We start from the raw sequence: 17,911 nt of genomic DNA, 5'->3' as shown, positions 1-17,911 counted from the left end.
GATGATATGAATCCACTATTGGAGCAAAGACATGGACTGTGCATGTTCTGGGTTCTGTCTGAGTTACATGTCCTAAATTTGTGTCCCTTGTTTGAGCAGTTCAGAGAGAGGCATTGTATATTTGGCTGTCTCCTATCATATCAAGCATATTCTATGATGTCATCACTTACAATAAGTTGAGGAAAGTTTTATTCTCATTTAGCTTCAGCACAGCTTAACATTTTGGTCTTTTATCTGGATATTTAATTATTTATCTGTCTATCTATCTCTTTTTAAGACAGGATCTTACACTATGACTTAAACTGGCCTGGAACTTGCTAGGTAAACCAGGTTGGCATGGAATCTATGGGAGTTTTCTTATACAGGTTTCACAAATACACTGGTTACAGACATGAGCTTAAACATTTGCTCAGATTTAGTTCATTGGTCAACAGAATATTGCATGGTAGCATTATTCCAGAGTTACTGTGGGGTATATGGAGAACCTCTGGAGCAGGCACATGTTATGTTCCCCTCGTTCCATACAGTATGAGTTTCATCCTCATAATCATCCTTCAAGATAGATTTTCTCACTCTCACTTTGTTGATGAGCAAACCAAAGTTTAGATGACTCCTGTATTTTGTACAAGTACATAGGCATGATCCTGAAGCAAGCTACTCTGTAGCTATTGTGACTCCCTTTCAGTGTTATTCTCTAGTCCCTTGATTCAAAGTCATCTATGACCCAAGGCTCTTGCAAGATTTCTCATCACCCTTGTCTTCCTCCTTCCAGGAGTATGAGTTCACCGTGTTGCCCAATGCCTACATGATCCACATGCCCCATGCCCCCAGTTTCGACATCACTAAGTTTCGTTCCAACAAGCAGTACCGCATCTGTCTCAAAACCCTGAAGGAAGAGTTTCAACAGGACATGTCTCGACGCTATGGCTTTGCTGCCCTGAAGTATCTCACGGCTGAGAACAACAGCTAGCACTATGAAGGCCACGACTAGGGAGAGACATGCTACAAGGGAAGCACCACTTTCTGCCCGGGCCTCAACCTTTGAAGACAAAATTCATCACCGCTTTTCTTTGGCCTGTTTCTCTTTGTCTCTCTGGCCCCACAAAGCTGCTTTCTTCTGATATCTTGGACAGGGACCCAATCCACAACCATGAGGTGCTTCCAGAATGGGACACAGATGGGTGGAATCAAATGAAGAGTTAACAACTCAACCACAAAGCCACAGACAGGGTTTCTAGATGCTCTCACTGCTTTTGTAATAATTATGGTTCAAATTCTAGCTGTGGAGAAAGAAATCACTGTTCTAGGCTTAGTCACTCCAAGAAATAAGAGCAAGCTATTTCTTCCTAGGAAGAGAACTTTATTTTCCCTCTCATCTAGCTAGGTACTCAAGTGAAGAGCTAGCCAAGGACCCAGACAGCCATCTGGAGACCTGCATAGGGACCTTTTATATGCAAGGATCTAGATATAGGGTGAATCATTTCTTTATTATCAAAGTCTCTCTTGTTTTGCTTTGAGTTGTTTGAATTTGGGGGAGTTTATTAATTTTGATCTAGGACTCCAAGATAAACAAATATCTAATCATTAAAGTTCTAAAAGAAAAATGAGCTCCCTCAACCAACACTACTGTCAGCAAAGATGAGCATCCTCAGAGCATGTTCTCACATGGGCAGGATGAACACTGATACCCCCTGATGCTTAGTTCCTACTCTCCAGATCCATGGCTATGACAGGGACTACAGAAATATGAGGCCAAACACTGTATGCAAGTCACATTTTCTATGGACAATGACCGAGTCACAAGGAAAGGGCTTCAAGGAACTGTTTCATTACTCACAGAAGGTATGATTCTCCTCTCAGACCTTTAGAAGAACTTGAATAGTTACTAGAAGACCAATCTGAAGACTTGTGTGACCACGTGGAAGCCACTGGAAGAAAAGGGTCAGGCGCCTCCCTGTTGGAAGCAGGGGACTTGGTGACCTTAGTTTGCCCTCAGGACTTTGTCTGAGGGTTGGTAAGCACCTCTTCATTCAGATGGAGAAAAACACTGAACTTTTTACCTATTTTCTTTACTCTTCACTATTAATGTTGTGTTTACATTGATGAGAACAAGAGTTAATGGCCTACCTACTGCTGGGCTGTTTGTATTGAGTTGCCATGTGACCAGCAAAAGCTGCATTTAATAAATGAAAGTACAGACTGTTTCTTCCTCCTTTTCCCACTCTTGTAAGAAGCCACATGACACACTTGGTCTAGAGGGCAAAGTCAATTCCATGCACAGCATCTCACGCTCTCTGTTATTCCATGTCACCTTTCTCATTGTTTGAAATGTCACCTTTTTTTCCCTCAATGTTTAAGGTTAGATCTCACTTTCTCCTCTAACCCTCAGCTCATTTTCAAAATTTCCATTTTGCATCTGTCTCACCATTGTAGCCAGATGCTTTATATTCTAAGTATGCAAATTGTGGGGATCAGTAGCAAATAGCCTATTCTTATGGCTCTCTTGTTCTGTGGAGTGCAACAGTTCAATCAGTCAGAATATTCTATGGTATTTCCCCTAGATTAGTACAAAATGAAGAAAAAATGTAATTAGAATTGCTACACAAATGCACATAAGTGTGTGTGTCTTTATTAGTTACTTCTCATGTTATTAATACAAAATATCTGACAATAGGGTTTATTTTGGTTCAGAGTTTGAGAATCTAGCCCATCACAGTAAGGATGGCATGTCAGCAAGAACTTGAAGCCACTGATTCACTACATTGTGCTTGTAGTCAGTAAGCATAATCTAGATAATCTCTCAGATATGTTTAGAGGTTTGTCTCCTAGGCAGTTCTCCTAGTTGATTCTAGCTCTCATCAAGTTGAGTATTAGCTATCACATTGTGTGTACGCACACATACACACACACACACACACACACACACACACATGAAGCAGCTGGATATATATAGCATATATACAGGATTTATTATTATCAAAGTAATGCATGAACACTGTAAAAAGAATACATGATGAAAAGGTGTTCAAAGCCATGTTAAGTTCAGTTTGTTCAGTAATGATGCTGCAAGCCATCTACCACATGGTCACAGAATTTACTGTATCCATCTCTCTCCAGTTGCCATGTTCAGTGACTTGCCCTGAACTCCATGACTGGCTATTAAATATTCACCTTCTGCATTCAATGCCTTTTTCCTTCTCCCCCACACACCTACATGTGTACACACACCCATAGGCACACATAACTTCTGCTACTCTCCCTCAGACTAGCTACTGCTAAATCATTTCTAGTTACTAGAACAAAGTTGAACATCCATTGGCAGCACTGATTCTCAGCATTAAATGTCAAATTTTAATTCCCTAAAGCTTTTCTTTAAACATTTATCCTAGCACATGAATTGGGCCCAGACACTTTGTTTTCATTTGCTTGTTTACAGGAATAGCCAATAACCATATAACTCACTAGCCAAGCAGGGTCACTCCTGAGAATGAAAGAAGATACTAATTACTTTGATATAATACCCATAAACTTGAAGATTATGAAATTGCATGTATATAGAATCTATTAAAGCCAGAAGCTGGCATTCCATACCATCATGAGAAACATCCTGTTTCCTCAGATATGGGTGCCTGACACTGTCATCTAATCCCATTTAAAAAATAGAGCTCAAAAGTTTGTTTAGTTCAACCCAAAAGTTGACAACTGTGGAAGTTGATGTATGTGGAGTCAACAGTATGAGTCCCCAGTGGGTACTTCAGGAAGTGCCACTTGGTGGTAGCACGGGCCCACATGTGGGGAACATAGCAATTTGAGCCAAGGTAATTGACATGGATGTTGATTCCTTTGTATCAGCTTCCTGGAATCAAAGTTTACAATGTATCATGCTGATGTCATGCCAATACAGTTGACAGGAAGGGCAGGTTCTCTCATTAACTCCATAATGCTCAGTGTCTAGGAGAATTGCTTTTAAATAAGCCATTGTGTGCAAGACCCTTTAGCTCACTGAGTAGTTATTTGTAGCCTGATAGTGGACATTGCTGATTATCAGTGAAGAGATAGAGTATATTCAAATTAAATAACTTCCCCTCAATTCCTAGGATCCATGCATCACAATGCCAAATTTGAAACTCATTCTTACTTATTTAATCCCAAATCACATAACCTACAATACTGCTGTTGCCTCATCCAATAAGCTAAATAAATATGGACTGGAAAAATCGGAGTTGGGATTTGACCCTGTTAGAGTAAATTAACCTTCCTCCTGCAATATCCACCCAGTAACACAGAGTCTGAACAGCAGACACTCCACCATTTTCCAAAGCTAGCTGCACCCATGGACCTCCTAAAATTCATGTGAACTAGACCTGGTCAGTCTGTAATCATGTAAACAGTTGGGTTCAGCCTTAGGAGACATAAACTGACTTCCTGAATGCTAAGTGACTCAGGTAAAAGCATGGAGTTTTAGTATACCCCTTCACCCCATCCCAGCAAATTATTTCAAAGTAATATTGGTAAATATAAGACAACCCCAGGTTGACTTTTAAAGCACATGTAGACTGAGTTGGCAAATAGCTTCTTAGAACTCTATTGTGAAATGTCAGATATTACATTAATACTGTTCCTCTAAAAGATGTTCCTGTCTGAGTTAAGGCTGTGTTTTTTTGTTACCAGGACTTTAGAGAGTTCTGTGTTTGTAGAGAAACATGATAAAAATTTCCTCCCAGATGGAGTCTCTGTATACTACTAACAAACATAGTAAGAGCCATGTTACTGATTCCAAATTTCAGTTGTAGTTGGCACTACTGGGTCTTGACAACCATGCTATATTATGACCCCTCTTATTTAGCTGGTAGAGATATACCTTAGAAAATTTACATGTTCTTCCAAAGATCCCCTAGATAATCATCAATGCTTTGGGATTAGAACAAAATCTGACTGGCTTCAAAAACCTGTGTCTTGGCCCTAATACATGCTATTACCTTTCCATGTGATGTTGCAGATAGCCTTTGGATTTCTGCAATCATATATTCTTATAGTTCATGGTAACATGCTTAGTTCTTGTTTTCTTATAATCTTAAGATTCAAATATTTCAGCTTAATGCCGCTAGTATTTATGAAAATTCACAATTATCTAGAGAGTCCCAGAGGTTCCAGACCATAGGGTCTGATGTTGGAAATATCATGGACTTTGTCTTCATTCACTCAACAAAAACCATTCTCAGTAGGGGACATTTTATCTCTAAGAATTACTGATGGTATCTGAAGGGAGGTACTGAGCTTTTGATTGTGGATTTGGTCAGTTATTGGTTCTAACATATTCAGATGATCATGATGGGCACCATAGTTTCCAAGATAAAAGAATGCCATTAGTTTTGGGAAATAATTTCCCCACAGGGTGCATCACTAATTTCGTTGCTTTACTACCAGACAATGAAAGTGGTTGTTAAAGTGCTTCATGTGTGGGGATGGATATTTATTGATTTCATGGAGTTACTCCACAAGGTTATGAACTACACTGAATAGCGAAGGTAATGGTAAGTCTGGGACTGTGAAGCAGGAGAGAACACATAAGCTCAGTGATAGACATGTTTTTAGTCACATCTATCACAAAAGCATAAGGCAGGAAATATCTCTATTGTAAAGATAAGGAAACAAATGCTCAGAGTGGCTAATTAAGAGCCCTGACAATCAATCCTATGTCTCCCAGTTCCATTTGTTCAATTGTTCAATTTCCTGTGGATTCAGATAAATATAAGATTATAAAATCTTAATAAGCAGAATAGGCCTAGCCATTGGGACTTGATCTTGTCTTTCACTCCCCGCTAGTATTCCTTAAATCTTCCCATAAGTAGGAATCACATTGAGGATCTCATCAATATCACATTTAGTCAGTTGACCCCAAGAGCCCATATTTCTAACTACCCCATGTGGTGCTAAGGCTCCTGGTACATGTGCTCTCTTCAGACCTTTGACAATAAGCTTGTTTCCAAACATTAGTGGAACTCTGGCATTAGGGCTGGCACTTACCAGTTACTACAGAAAACCTCCATGTAAGCAAATTTTCTTACTCAGTGTTCTATTGCTGTGAAGAGACACCATGACTATAGTAACTCTTACAAGGGAAAACATCTAATTAGGGCCTGCTTATAGTTTCAGAAATTTAGTTCATTGTCATCATGGTGTGAAGTATGTTGGCACACAGGCAGACATGTTGATGGAGAAGTAGCAGAGAGTTCTACATCTGGCTTCTCAAGTAGCAGGGAGAGAGAGATGGAGACAGGCAGCTACAGAGAGACAGAGACAGACTCTGGGCCTGGCTTGGGCTTCTAAAACCTCAAAGCCCACTCTCCAGTGACACACTTCCTCTAACAAGGTACACCTCTTAATCTTTTCAAATAGTGCCACTCTCTATGAGCCTGTAGGAGGCATTTTTATTCAGACCACCACACAAGTCATTAGTCATTTTTTAAAGATAGGTACTGGGATCCAGCAATTGGGATAGGTGGTAAAATTCCAATATTCAAATAGAAGTATGAGTAATATATAATCCCTACCATCAAGGAACCTTAGTACCACAGAGAACACAGATAGGAAGGTAAGTAGCAACATGTGAGTGATGTTGAGAAGCTTGGGATGAGATGGAATCTGGGGAGAAGCACTCACTCAACCCTAGAGATCATGAAAGGCTTCCAAGACAAGTGATACCTGCTTGAAGACAAAAGTATCCTGACACTTGATACGATAATACAGAACACTTTAGTTAAAACTGCTGTAGTAGATATTAAGGCCACCTCACTAAAGAGTAATGGGTCTCCAATTCAAACATAGTAGTTGCCTGGATATTATAGCCAATAAGCAAAATAAGGAGATCAGCTGATGGTGTATATCAAGGGTAAGAGCTATTTTTTCTAAACCAACTTTCTTTTCCAAATTATTTTTTTGTATTTATTGTATGTACTTACCACATGTAATAATGTTTTGATATAGATGTACAAAGTATATGAAAAATGGTTAAGCCCACAAAATTACTGTTAAGTATGACCATACAAGGCATCTTTGTTTTGGGACAGTAAGTACTTGGCATCCGTTCGCAGCATTTTTCAGTAGACCAGTATGTCATCAACTAGCAACACCATGATATAGAGTAGTGCTCTCCAACAGGGCTCTTGCAGAATAAGGAACTTGTCTAAATTACTAATCTAAGTAAAGCTAATATTTTTTATATTTTATTTTTATTTTTAAATTTAAATTAGAAACAAGGTTACTTCACATGTCAATTCCAGGTCCCTCTCCCTTTCCCCCCCTCCTCCCGTGCCCTCCCACCAACCACTCCAATATCCCCTCATTTCCCCAGGGAGATTGAGGCCTCAATGGGGGTGTCCATAGTCTGTAATTTTATCCAGGGCAGGGCATATACCCTCCCCTGAGAGTCCAGGGTGAGAGTGCATATCTCATTGTTGGATGGGAGTCCAAAGTCCATTTGTATACCCAGGATAAATACTGATCTACTACCCAAGGCTCAAGAGATTACCTAGGCCTCCTCACTGACACCCACATTCAGGGGGTCTTCCTCAGTCCCATGCTGGATTCCCAGGCATCAGTCTGGGATTCAAAAGCTAACCCTTGTCAGGTCAGCTGTTTCTGGGGGTCAAACCAGCCCTGTCTTAATCCCTTTGTTCATCAGCCCTCCAGCTCTGTCACTGGCTTTCTTGAGTTCAGCTCAGTGCTTAGCCGTGGAAGTCTGCCTCTTCTTCCATCAGCCACTGAATGAAGATTCTGATTCCCGAGTTTCTGGCCATGGATTATAGGCTGGCACTCCCCAGATCTAGGTCTACAATCCATATATGAGAGAGTACATGCCATGTTTCTCTTTTTGTGACTGGGTTACCTCGCTCAGGATAGTTTCTTCTAGTGCCATCCATTTGCCTGCAAATTTCAGGATTCCATTGTTTTTTTCTGCTGAATAGTACCCCATTGTGTAAATGTACCACATTTTCTCAGTCTACTCTTCTGTTGAGGAGCATCCAAGTTGCTTCCAAGTTCTGCCTATTATAAATAATGCTGCTATGAACATAGTGGAACAAACATCCTTGTTGTATGAATGGGCATCTTTTGGATGTATGCCTAAGAGTGGAGTTGCTGGGTCTTGTGGTAGGTTTATTCCCATTTTTCTGAGGAATCTCCATACTGATTTCCAAAGTGGCTGAACCAGTTGACACTCCCACCAGCAATGGAGGAGTGTCCCCTTTCACCACATCCTCTCCAGCATAAATTGTCATTGGTGTTTTTGATTTTAGCCATTCTGACAGGAGTGAGATGGTATCTGAGAGTTGTTTTGATTTGCATTTCCCAGATGGCTAAGGATTTTGAGCACTTTCTCAAGTGCCTCTCAGCCATTTTAGACTCCTCTATTGAAAACTCTCTATTTAGTTCTGCAGCCCACTTTTTAATTGGGTCCTTTGATGTTTTGGAGACTTGCTTCTTGAGTTCTTTGTAAATTTTGGTGATCAACCCTCTGTCAGATGTGGTATTAGTGAATATTTTTTCCCATTCTGTGGGCTGCCTTTTTGTCTTGCTGACTGTGTCCTTTGCCTTACAGAAGCTTCTCAGTTTCAGTAGGTCCCATTTATTAATTGTTGATCTCACTGTCTGTGCTAGTGGTGTTATGTTCAGGAAGCTGGCTCCTGTACCAATTCGTTCAAGGGTACCACCCACTTTCTCTTCTAAGAGGTTCAGTGTGGCTGGATTTATGTTGAGGTCTTAGATCCATTTGGACTTAAGTTTTGTGCATGGTGATAAAAATGGATCGATCCGCATTCTTCTACATGCCAGTCTCCAGTTATGCCAGCACCATTTGTTGAAGGTGCTTTCTTTATTCCATTGTATATTTTTAGCTTCTTTGTCAAAGATCAGATGTTCGTACGTGTGTGGGTTAATGCCCGGGCTTTCAATTTGATTCCGTTGGTCTACCTGTCTATTTTTGTGCCAATACCAAGTTGTTTTCAGGACTATAGCTCTATAATAGTGCTTGAGGTCAGGGATGGTGATGCCTCCAGATGTTGCCTTGATGAACAGGGTTGCTTTGGCTATCCTGGGTCTTTTGTTTTTCCATACAAAATTGATTACTGTTCTTTCAAGGTCTGTGAAGAATTGTGCTGGGATTTTAATGGGGATTGCATTGAATCTGTAGATTGCTTTTGGCAGGATTGCCATTTTTACTACATTGATCCTACCTATCCAAGAGCATGGGAGATCTTTCCATTTTCTGAGGGCTTCTTTAATTTCTTTCTTTAAAGATTCAAAGTTCTTATGATACAGGTCTTTCACTTGTTTGGTTAGCGTTACCCCAAGGTATTTTATGTTGTTTGTGGCAATTGTAAAGGGTGATGTTTCTCTAATTTCTTTTTCAGCCCTTTTATCATCTGTATATAGTAGGGCTACTGATTTTCTTGAGTTGATCTTGTAGCATGCCACTTTGCTGAAGGTGTTAATCAGCAGTAAGAGTTCCCTGGTTGAGTTCTTTGGGTCATTGATATAAACTATCATATCATCTGCAAACAGTGAATGTTTGACCTCTTCCTTCCCAATTTGTATCCCCTTGATCCCCCTTTGATGTCATATGGCAATAGCTAGAACTTCAAGTACCATGTTGAACAGGTATGGGGAGAGTGGACAGCCTTGTTTTGTTCCTCATTTTAGAGGAATTGCGTTGAGTTTCTGTCCATTTAGTTTGATGTTGGCTGTTGGTTTACTGTATATAGCTTTTATTATGTTTATGTATGTCCCTGTTATCCCAGATCTCTCCAAGACCTTTATCATGAAGGGGTGTTGGATTTTGTCAAAGGCTTTTTCAGCATCTAGTGAGATGATCATGTGATTTTTGTTTTTCAGCTTGTTTATATGGTGGATTACGTTGATGGATTTTCATATGTTGAACCATCCCTGCATCCGTGGGATGAAACCTACTTGATCGTGGTGAATGATTGTTTTGATGTGTTCTTGATATCGATTTGCCAGTATTTTATTGAGTATTTTTGCATCAATGTTCATGAGGGATATTGGTCTGAAGTTCTCTTTCTTAGTTGTATCTTTGTGTGGCTTGGGGATCAAGGTTATTGAAGCCTCATAGAAAGAGTTTGGCAAAGACCCTTCTGCTTCTATTGCATGGAACACTTTGAGAAAAATTGGTATAAGCTGTTCTTTGAATTTGTGGTAGAATTCTGCACCGAGGCCATCTGGACCTGGACTTTTTTTGGTTGGGAGACTTTTGATGACTGCTTCTATTTCCATAGGGGTTATAGGTCTATTTAAATTGCTTATCTGTTCTTGATTTAGTTTTGGCAAGTGATAGCTATCCAGGAAGTCATCCATTTCCTTTAAATTTTCAAATTTTGTGGAGTACAGGTTTTCAAAGTATGGCCTAATGATTCTCTGGATTTCCTCAGAGTCTGTTGTTATGTCCCCCTTTTCATTTCTGATTTTGTTAATTTCCATGTTCACTCTCTGCTCTTTGGTAAGTTAGGACAAAGGTTTGTCTATCTTGTTGATTTTCTCAAAGAACCAACTCTTCATTGCATTGATTCTTTGTATTGTTTCCCTGGTTTCTACTTTATTGATTTCAGCCCTTAATTTGATTATTTCCTGGTGTCTACTCCTCCTGGTGGAGTTTGATTCTTTGTGTTCTAGAGCTTTCAGCTGTGATGTTAATTCTCTGGTATAACTGTTCTCCTGTTTCTTCATGTGAGCACTTAGTGCTATGAACTTCCCCCATAGCACTGCTTTCAAAGTGTCCCATAGGTTTGGGTATGTTGTGTCTTCATTCTCATTGAATTCAAGGAAGTCTTTAATTTCTTTTTTTATTTCCTCTTTGACCCAGGGATGGTGCAGTTGAGCATTATTCAATTTCCATGAGTTTGTAGGTTTTCTGCAATTTGTGTTGTTGTTGAATTCTAATTTTAAAGCATGGTGGTCTGATAAGATGCATGGACTTATTCCAATTTTTTTGTAGCTGCTGAGGTTTGATATGTTGCCAAGTATGTGGTCGATTTTTGAGAAGGTTCCATGTGGTGGTGAGAAGAAGGTATATTCTTTTTTATGTGGATGAAATGTTCTATAGATATCTGTTAATCCCAGTTGGGTCATTACTTCTATTAGACCCTTTGCTTCTTTGTTGATTTTCTGTCTGGTATTCCTGTCTAGTGGTGAGAGTCGTGTGTTGAAATCTCCCATTATAACTGTGTGTGGCTTTAGATGAGATTTAAGTTCTAATAATGTTTCTTTAACAAATGTGGATGCCTTTGTATATTTGGGGCATAGATGTTCAGGATAGACACTTCATCTTGGTGGGTTTCACCTGTGATGAGTATGTAATGACCTCCTTTATCTCTTTTGATTGATTTTATTTTAAAGTCTAGTTTGTTAGATATTAGGATTGCTTACCCCTCTTTGTTTCTTGGGTCCATTTGATTGAAAAATTTTTCCTAACCTTTAACTCTCAGGTAATGTCTGTCTTTCAGGGTGAGGTGTGTTTCTTGTATGCAGCAGAAGGAAGGGTTCTGTCTTCAAATCCATTCTGCTAGTCTGTGTCTTTTTATGGGTGAGTTAAGGCCATTAATATTGAGGGGTATTAATGACCATTGATTGCTCATCCTTCTTCGATTTGCAATGGTTGTGGTTGGTGGAATTATGTGTGGAATTTTACCCCTTTGTTCTTTTGGCTGTTGGTAGAGAGGGATTCTCTAATGCCTATGTTTTTCTGGTTGTAGTTAGCTTCCTTGGGTTGGAGTTTTCCTTCCAAAATTTTCTGTAGGGCTGGGTTAGTGGACACATATTGCTTGAATCTAGTTTTGTCATGGAATATCTTGTTTTCTCCGTCTATAGTGATTGAGAGCTTTGCCGGGTATAGTAGTCTGGGCTGGCATCCATGGTCTCTTAGTGTAGGTAGAATATCTATCCAGAACCTTCTGGCTTTCAGAGTTTTCATGGAGAAATCAGGTGTAATTCTGAAAGGTTTGCCTTTATATCTTACTTGGCCTTTTTCCTTAGCTGCTCTTAATATTCTTTCTTTATTCTGTATGTTTGGGGTCTTGATTATTATGTGGCGAGGGGATTTTTTTTTGTGGTCCACTCTATTTGGTGTTCTGTAGGCTTCTTGTACCTTCATTGGCATGTCTTTCTTAAGGTTGGGAAAGTTTTCTTCTATGATTTTGTTGAATATGCCTTCTGCCCCTTTGAGGTGGGTTTCTTCTCCTTCTTCTATACGTATTATTCTTAGGTTTGGTCTTTTCATGGTGTCCCATATTTCCTGGATGTTTTGTGTTAAGGATTTGTTGGATTTAAGGTTTTCTTTGGTTGATAAATCCATTTCTCCTAATGTATTTTCAACACTTGAGATTCTCTCTCCCATCTCTTCTATTCTGTTGGTAATGCTTGTATCGGTAGTGCCTGACTGTTTGTCCAGCTTTTCTATTTTCTGCGTTTCTTCAGATTGTGTTTTTTTAATGTCTCTATTTCAGTTTTCAACCCTTGCAGTGTTTGCATTGCTTCTTGCAATTTTCTCTTTATCTTTTCATCCATTTGCTGCCTTTTATGAATTTTTTGGTTTGTTCTTTCTTCCATTTCTTCCATTTTTTGGTTTGCTTTTTGTTCAATTTCTCACATTTTGTGCTTTGTTTCTTCTTCCATTTCCTGCCTTTTTTGGTTTGTTTCTTCTTCCTTTTTTTTCATTTTTTGCTTTGTTTTTTCTACCATTTCTTGCATTTTTTACTTCGTTTCTTCTTCCATTTCCTGCCTTTTTTGGTATGTTTCTTCTTCCAATTCTTGCATTTTTTGGTTTGTTTTTTCTTCCATTTCTTTGAGGGATTTTCCTATATCCTCTTTTAGGCCGTCTATCATTTTCATGAAAGTGCTTTTAAGGTCGTTCTCTTCTGCTTCGTCCGCATTGGAATGCTGGGGTCTTGCTGGTGTGGAGTCTCTAGAATCTGGCGGTGTCATATTTGTTTTTTTATTGCTGAGTGTGTTTTTATATTGTCTCTTTCCCATCTCTTCTTCTAGTGGGTGCAGAATCAGCCCCTTACTGGTCTGGGGACCAGAGTTCCCTTTTGGTGGGTGCTAGCAAGTCCAGTAATCTGGTGGTTCTTCTATTCCTTGTCCAAATGCTGGTCCCGTGGGTGGAGAAGAAGAACAGGAAACTGGGGCGCTTAGCCTCCTACCTGGCCCCCTGTCCCCTATGCTGGGTCCTGTTGTACCTGATCTGGAACAGCTACTCCCCTGGTCTCCCTGGCTCCTCTGGTTTCCTGGTCTCGTTGGTGGGAGAGAAGACCTGGAGTCTGGGGTCGTTGGCTCCTGCCGGGATTGGGAGCACTGTGCAGTTTCCAAGCGATCTGCAGGTACTGGAACACAGGCCAGGGAGCAGGCCTGTTTACCTGCTGCTGTTGCAGGAACAGCTGCTTCCCTGGACTCCCAGCCTCCTCTGGTTTCCTGGTCTCGTTGGTGGGAGAGAAGATCTGGAGTCTGGGGTGCTTGGCTCCCATCGGGATTGGGAGCTCTGTGCAGTTCCCAGGCAATCTGCAGGCACTGGAACACAGGCGGGGAAGCCGGCCTGTTTACCTGATGCTGCCAGAGGAACAGCTGCTTCCCCTGACCTCTTTCTTTCTAATTTGTATCCCCTTGATCTCCTTTTTTTGCCGTATGTCTCTGGCTAGAACTTCATGTACAATATTGAAGAGGTATGGGGAGAGTGGACAGCCTTGTCTTGTTTCTGATTTTAGAGGAATTGCATTGAGTTTCTGTCCATTTAGTTTGATGTTGGCTGTTGGTTTGCTGTATATAGCTTTTATGTTGAGGTATGTTCCTGTTATCCCAGATCTCTCCAAGACCTTTATCATGAAGGGATGTAAGATTTTGTCAAAGGCTTCTTCTGCATCTAGTGAGATGATCATGTGATTTTTGTTTTTCATCTTGTTTATATGGTGGATTACATTGATGGCTTTTCATATGTTGAACCATCCCTGCATCCGTGGGATGAAACCTACTTTATCATGGTGAATGGTTGTGTTGATGTGTTCTTGGATTTTATTTTATTGAGTATTTTTGCATCAATATTTATGAGCGATATTAGTCTGAAGTTCTCTTTCTTAGTTGTGTCTTTGTGTGGCTTGGGGATCAAGGTTATTGAAGCCTCATAGAATGAGTTTGGCAAAGACCCTTCTGCTTCTATTGTGTGGAACACTTTGAGAAAAATTGGTATAAGCTGTTCTTTGAATTTCTGGTAGAATTCTGGACTGAGGCCATCTGGACCTGGGCTTTTTTTGGTTGGGAGATTTTGATGACAGCTTCTATTTCCATAGGGGTTATAGGTCTATTTAAATTGCTTATCTGTTCTTGATTTAGTTTTGGCAATTGATAGTTGTCCAGGAAGTCATCCATTTCCTTTAAATTTTCGAATTTGGTGGAGTACAGGTTTTCAAAGTATGACCTAATGATTCTCTTGATTTCCTCAGAGTCTGTTGTTATATCTCCCTTTTCCTTTGTGATTTTGTTAATTTGCATGTTCACACTCTGCTGTTTGGTAAGTTTGGATAAAGGTTTGTCTATCTTGTTGATTTTCTCAAATAACCAACTGTTCATTGCATTGATTCTTTGTACTGTTTTCCTAGTTTCTACTGTACTGTTTTCCACCCTCAGTTTGATTATTTCCTGGCATCTACTCCTCCTGGGGGAGTTTTCTCATTTGTTTTCTAGGGCTTTCAGCTGTGCTTTTAATTCCCTATTATAAATATTCTCCAATTTCTTTATGTGGGCACTTAGTGGCACTGCTTTCGAAGTATCCCATAGGTTTGGGTATGTTGTGTCTTCATTCTCATTGAATTCTAGGAAATCTTTAATTTCTTTTTTATTTCTTCTTTGACCCAGGAATGGGGCAGTTGTGTATTATTCAATTTCCACGAGTTTGTAGGTTTTCTGCAATTTGTGTTGTCATCGAATTCTAATTTTAACGGTGGTCTGATAAGATGCATGGAGTTATTCCAATTTTTTGTAGTTTCTGAGGTTTGATATGTTGCCCAGTATGTGGTCGATTTTTGAGAAGGTTCCATGTGGTGGTGAGAAGAAGATATATTCTTTTTTATGTGTTTGGAATGTTGTATAGATGTCTGTTAATCCCAATTGGGTCATAACTTCTATTAGACCCTTTGCTTTTTTGTTAAGTTTCTGTCTGGTTGTCCTGTCTAGTGGTTAGAGTGGGGTGTTGAAGTCTCCCACTACAAGTGTGTGAGGTTTTATATGTGCTTTGAGTTTTAGTAATGTTTCTTTTATTAACAAGGATGCCTATGTATTTGGGGCATAGATGTTCAGAATTGAAACTTCATCTTGGTGGATTTCTCCTGTGATGAGTATGTAATGATCTCCTTCATCTCTTTGGATTTATTTCTTTTTAAAGTCTAATTTGTTTGCTATTGGGATTGCTACCCCTGCTTGTGACTTGGGTCCATTTGATTGGAAAATCTTTTGCTAACCTTTACCCCTCAGGTAATGTCTGTCTTTCAAGCTGAGGTGTGTTTCTTGTATGCAGCAGAGGGATGGGTTCTGTCTTTGAATCCATCTGTTAGCCTGTGTCTTTTTAATGGGTGAGTTAAGGCCATTAATATTGAGAGATATTAATGACCATTGATTGCTCATTTTGATTTGGAATGGTTGTTTTTGGTAGAATTCTACCCCTTTTTCTCTTTTGGCTGTTGGTAGAGAGGGATTCTCTAATGCCTATATTTTTCTGGTTTTAGTTAACTTCCTTGGGTTGGAGTTTTTTCCAGAACTTTCTGTAAGCGTGGGTTAGTGGACACATATTGCTTGAATCTAGTTTTGTCATGGAATATCTTGTTTTCTCCGTCTATAGTGATTGAGAACTTTGCCGGGTATAGTAGTCTTGGCTGGCATCCATGGTCTCTTAGTGTCGGTAGGATATCTGTCCAGGACCTTCTGGCTTTCATAGTTTCCATGGAGAAGTCAGGTGTAATTCTGAAAGGTTTGCCTTTATATCTTACTTGGCCTTTTTCCTTAGCTGCTCTTAATATTCTTTCTTTATTCTGTATATTTGATGTCTTGATTATTATGTGGCGAGGGGACCTTTTTTGTGATCCACTCTATTTGGTGTTCTGTAGGCTTTTTGTACCTTCATTGGCATGTGTTTCTTTAGGTTCAGAAAGTTTTCTTCTATGGTTTTGTTGAATATGTTTTCTGACCCTTTAAGGTGGTTTCCTTCACCTTCTTCTATACCTATCATTCTTAGGTTTGGTCTTTTCATGGTGTCCCATATTTCCTGGATGTTTTGTGTTAGGAATTTGTTGGACTTAAGATTTTCTTTGGTTGATGACTCAATTTCTCCTAGTGTATCTTCAACACCTGAGATTCTGCCTTCCATCTCTTGTATTCTGTTGGTAATGCTTGTATCTGTAGCACCTGACCATTTGCCCAGCTTTTCTATTCCCATCATTTCTTCAGAATTTTTTTTTAATGTCTCTATTTCAGTTTTCAACCCTTGCACTATTTGAATTGTTTCTTGCAATTTTCGGTTTATCTTTATGTCCATTTGTTGCATTTTATGAATTTTTGTTTTGTTTTTCCTTCCATTTCTTGCATTTTTTCTTTTGTTTTGTCTTCTATTTCTTGTATTTATTGGTTTGTTTTTTCTTCCATTTCTTGCATTTTTTTGTTTTTTTTTCTTTAATTTCTTGCACTTTTTGGTTTGTTTTTTCTTCCATTTCTTGTGTTTTTGGTTTGCCTTTTCTTCAATTTCTTTGAGGGATTTTCCTATATCCTCTCTTAGGGCCTCTATCATTTTCATTAAGTTGTTTTTAAGGTCATTCTCTTCTGCTTCATTTGCATTGGAATGTTAGAGTCTTGCTGGTGGGGAGTCTCTAGAATCTGGTGGTGTCTTATTTGTTTTTCTGTTGCTGAGTGTGTTTTTGTATTGTCTCTTTCCCATCTCTTCTTCTAGTGGGTGCAGAAAGAGCCCCTTACTGGTATGGTGGTTAGGGGACCAGAGTTCCCTTTTGGTGTGTGCAAGCAATTATAATGCTTGGATTCTGCTGGGATGGGAGGCTTGGTGGGAGTCCCCAGGCACTTGCAGGCACGCTGGGATTTGGGTGCCTTTTTTACCTGGATCTTCTGGTTTCCTGGTCTTGTTGGTGCAAGAGAAGACCTGGGATCTGTGTTGCTTGGCTTTGCCAGCATGGGAAGCTCTGTGGAAGTCCCCTGGCAATCCACAGGCACTGGAATCAAAGCTGAGATTTGAACCAGGGAATTTGGCTACATAATTTGCATTACATTCTTTTAAAAATTATTTTTATTTTATTTTTATGTCAGTGGGTATTTTGACTGTATGTTTTCCTGTGACTTTATCCATGCAGTACCCACAGATTCCCTGTAACTGTTTGTTTACTGTCTTCTGGATGCTGATAATCAAACTCAGGTTCTCTGGAAGAGCAGCGAGTGCTCTTAACTCCTGAACCATCTCTCCAGCCCCTCATTCACATTCTTAACTAATCATTCCCTGGAAAAGAATGAAATGCCATACATCTACAACATCCTACATTGTGTGTTGAATATTTTGGGGAATATATTAGTGTAACAGATTAGCACAAATTAAGTGGCTTAAAAATACTGTTACAATTTCTGTTACTCAATAGTCCAGATAGGAATAATTTGCCTACACTCTCCTAAGGCCACAGTCAAAGTGTCAGATATACAGTAGTTCTTATCTGGGTCTTGAGGGCCTCTCACAAGTTCACTAGTTATTGAAACATCCAGTTCCTTATTTCTTGTGATTGAATGACTGAGAACTGTTATTGTTGGATGTTTGTCCAGGACTAATCTCAGCTACTGGAGAACACTGACCACTCTCCGATGAGTTTTC

At 39.6% G+C, this 17,911-nt stretch overlaps 1 protein-coding gene across 4 annotated transcripts in view; it reads left to right on the top strand.

Moving 5' to 3' along the window:
- Positions 1-2,204, top strand: part of Large1 (LARGE xylosyl- and glucuronyltransferase 1) — a 459,671-nt gene extending 457,467 nt beyond the window's left edge. For all 4 annotated transcript variants that reach the window (XM_040734825.1, XM_040734828.1, XM_040734827.1 and 1 more), the window contains one exon: positions 773-2,204. In XM_040734825.1, coding sequence (XP_040590759.1) covers positions 773-970 — 198 coding nt within the window. In that variant the 3' untranslated portion in view covers positions 971-2,204. The remainder of the gene's footprint in view (positions 1-772) is intronic.
- The last annotated feature ends 15,707 nt before the right edge of the window (positions 2,205-17,911 follow it).

The sequence above is a fragment of the Mesocricetus auratus genome, unplaced genomic scaffold (genome assembly GCF_017639785.1).
Source record: "Mesocricetus auratus isolate SY011 unplaced genomic scaffold, BCM_Maur_2.0 Super-Scaffold_100041, whole genome shotgun sequence".
Taxonomy (NCBI): Eukaryota; Metazoa; Chordata; class Mammalia; order Rodentia; family Cricetidae; genus Mesocricetus; species Mesocricetus auratus.
The sequence above is the reverse complement of the archived record's forward strand: the minus strand, read 5'-3'. Positions and strand labels throughout refer to the sequence as shown.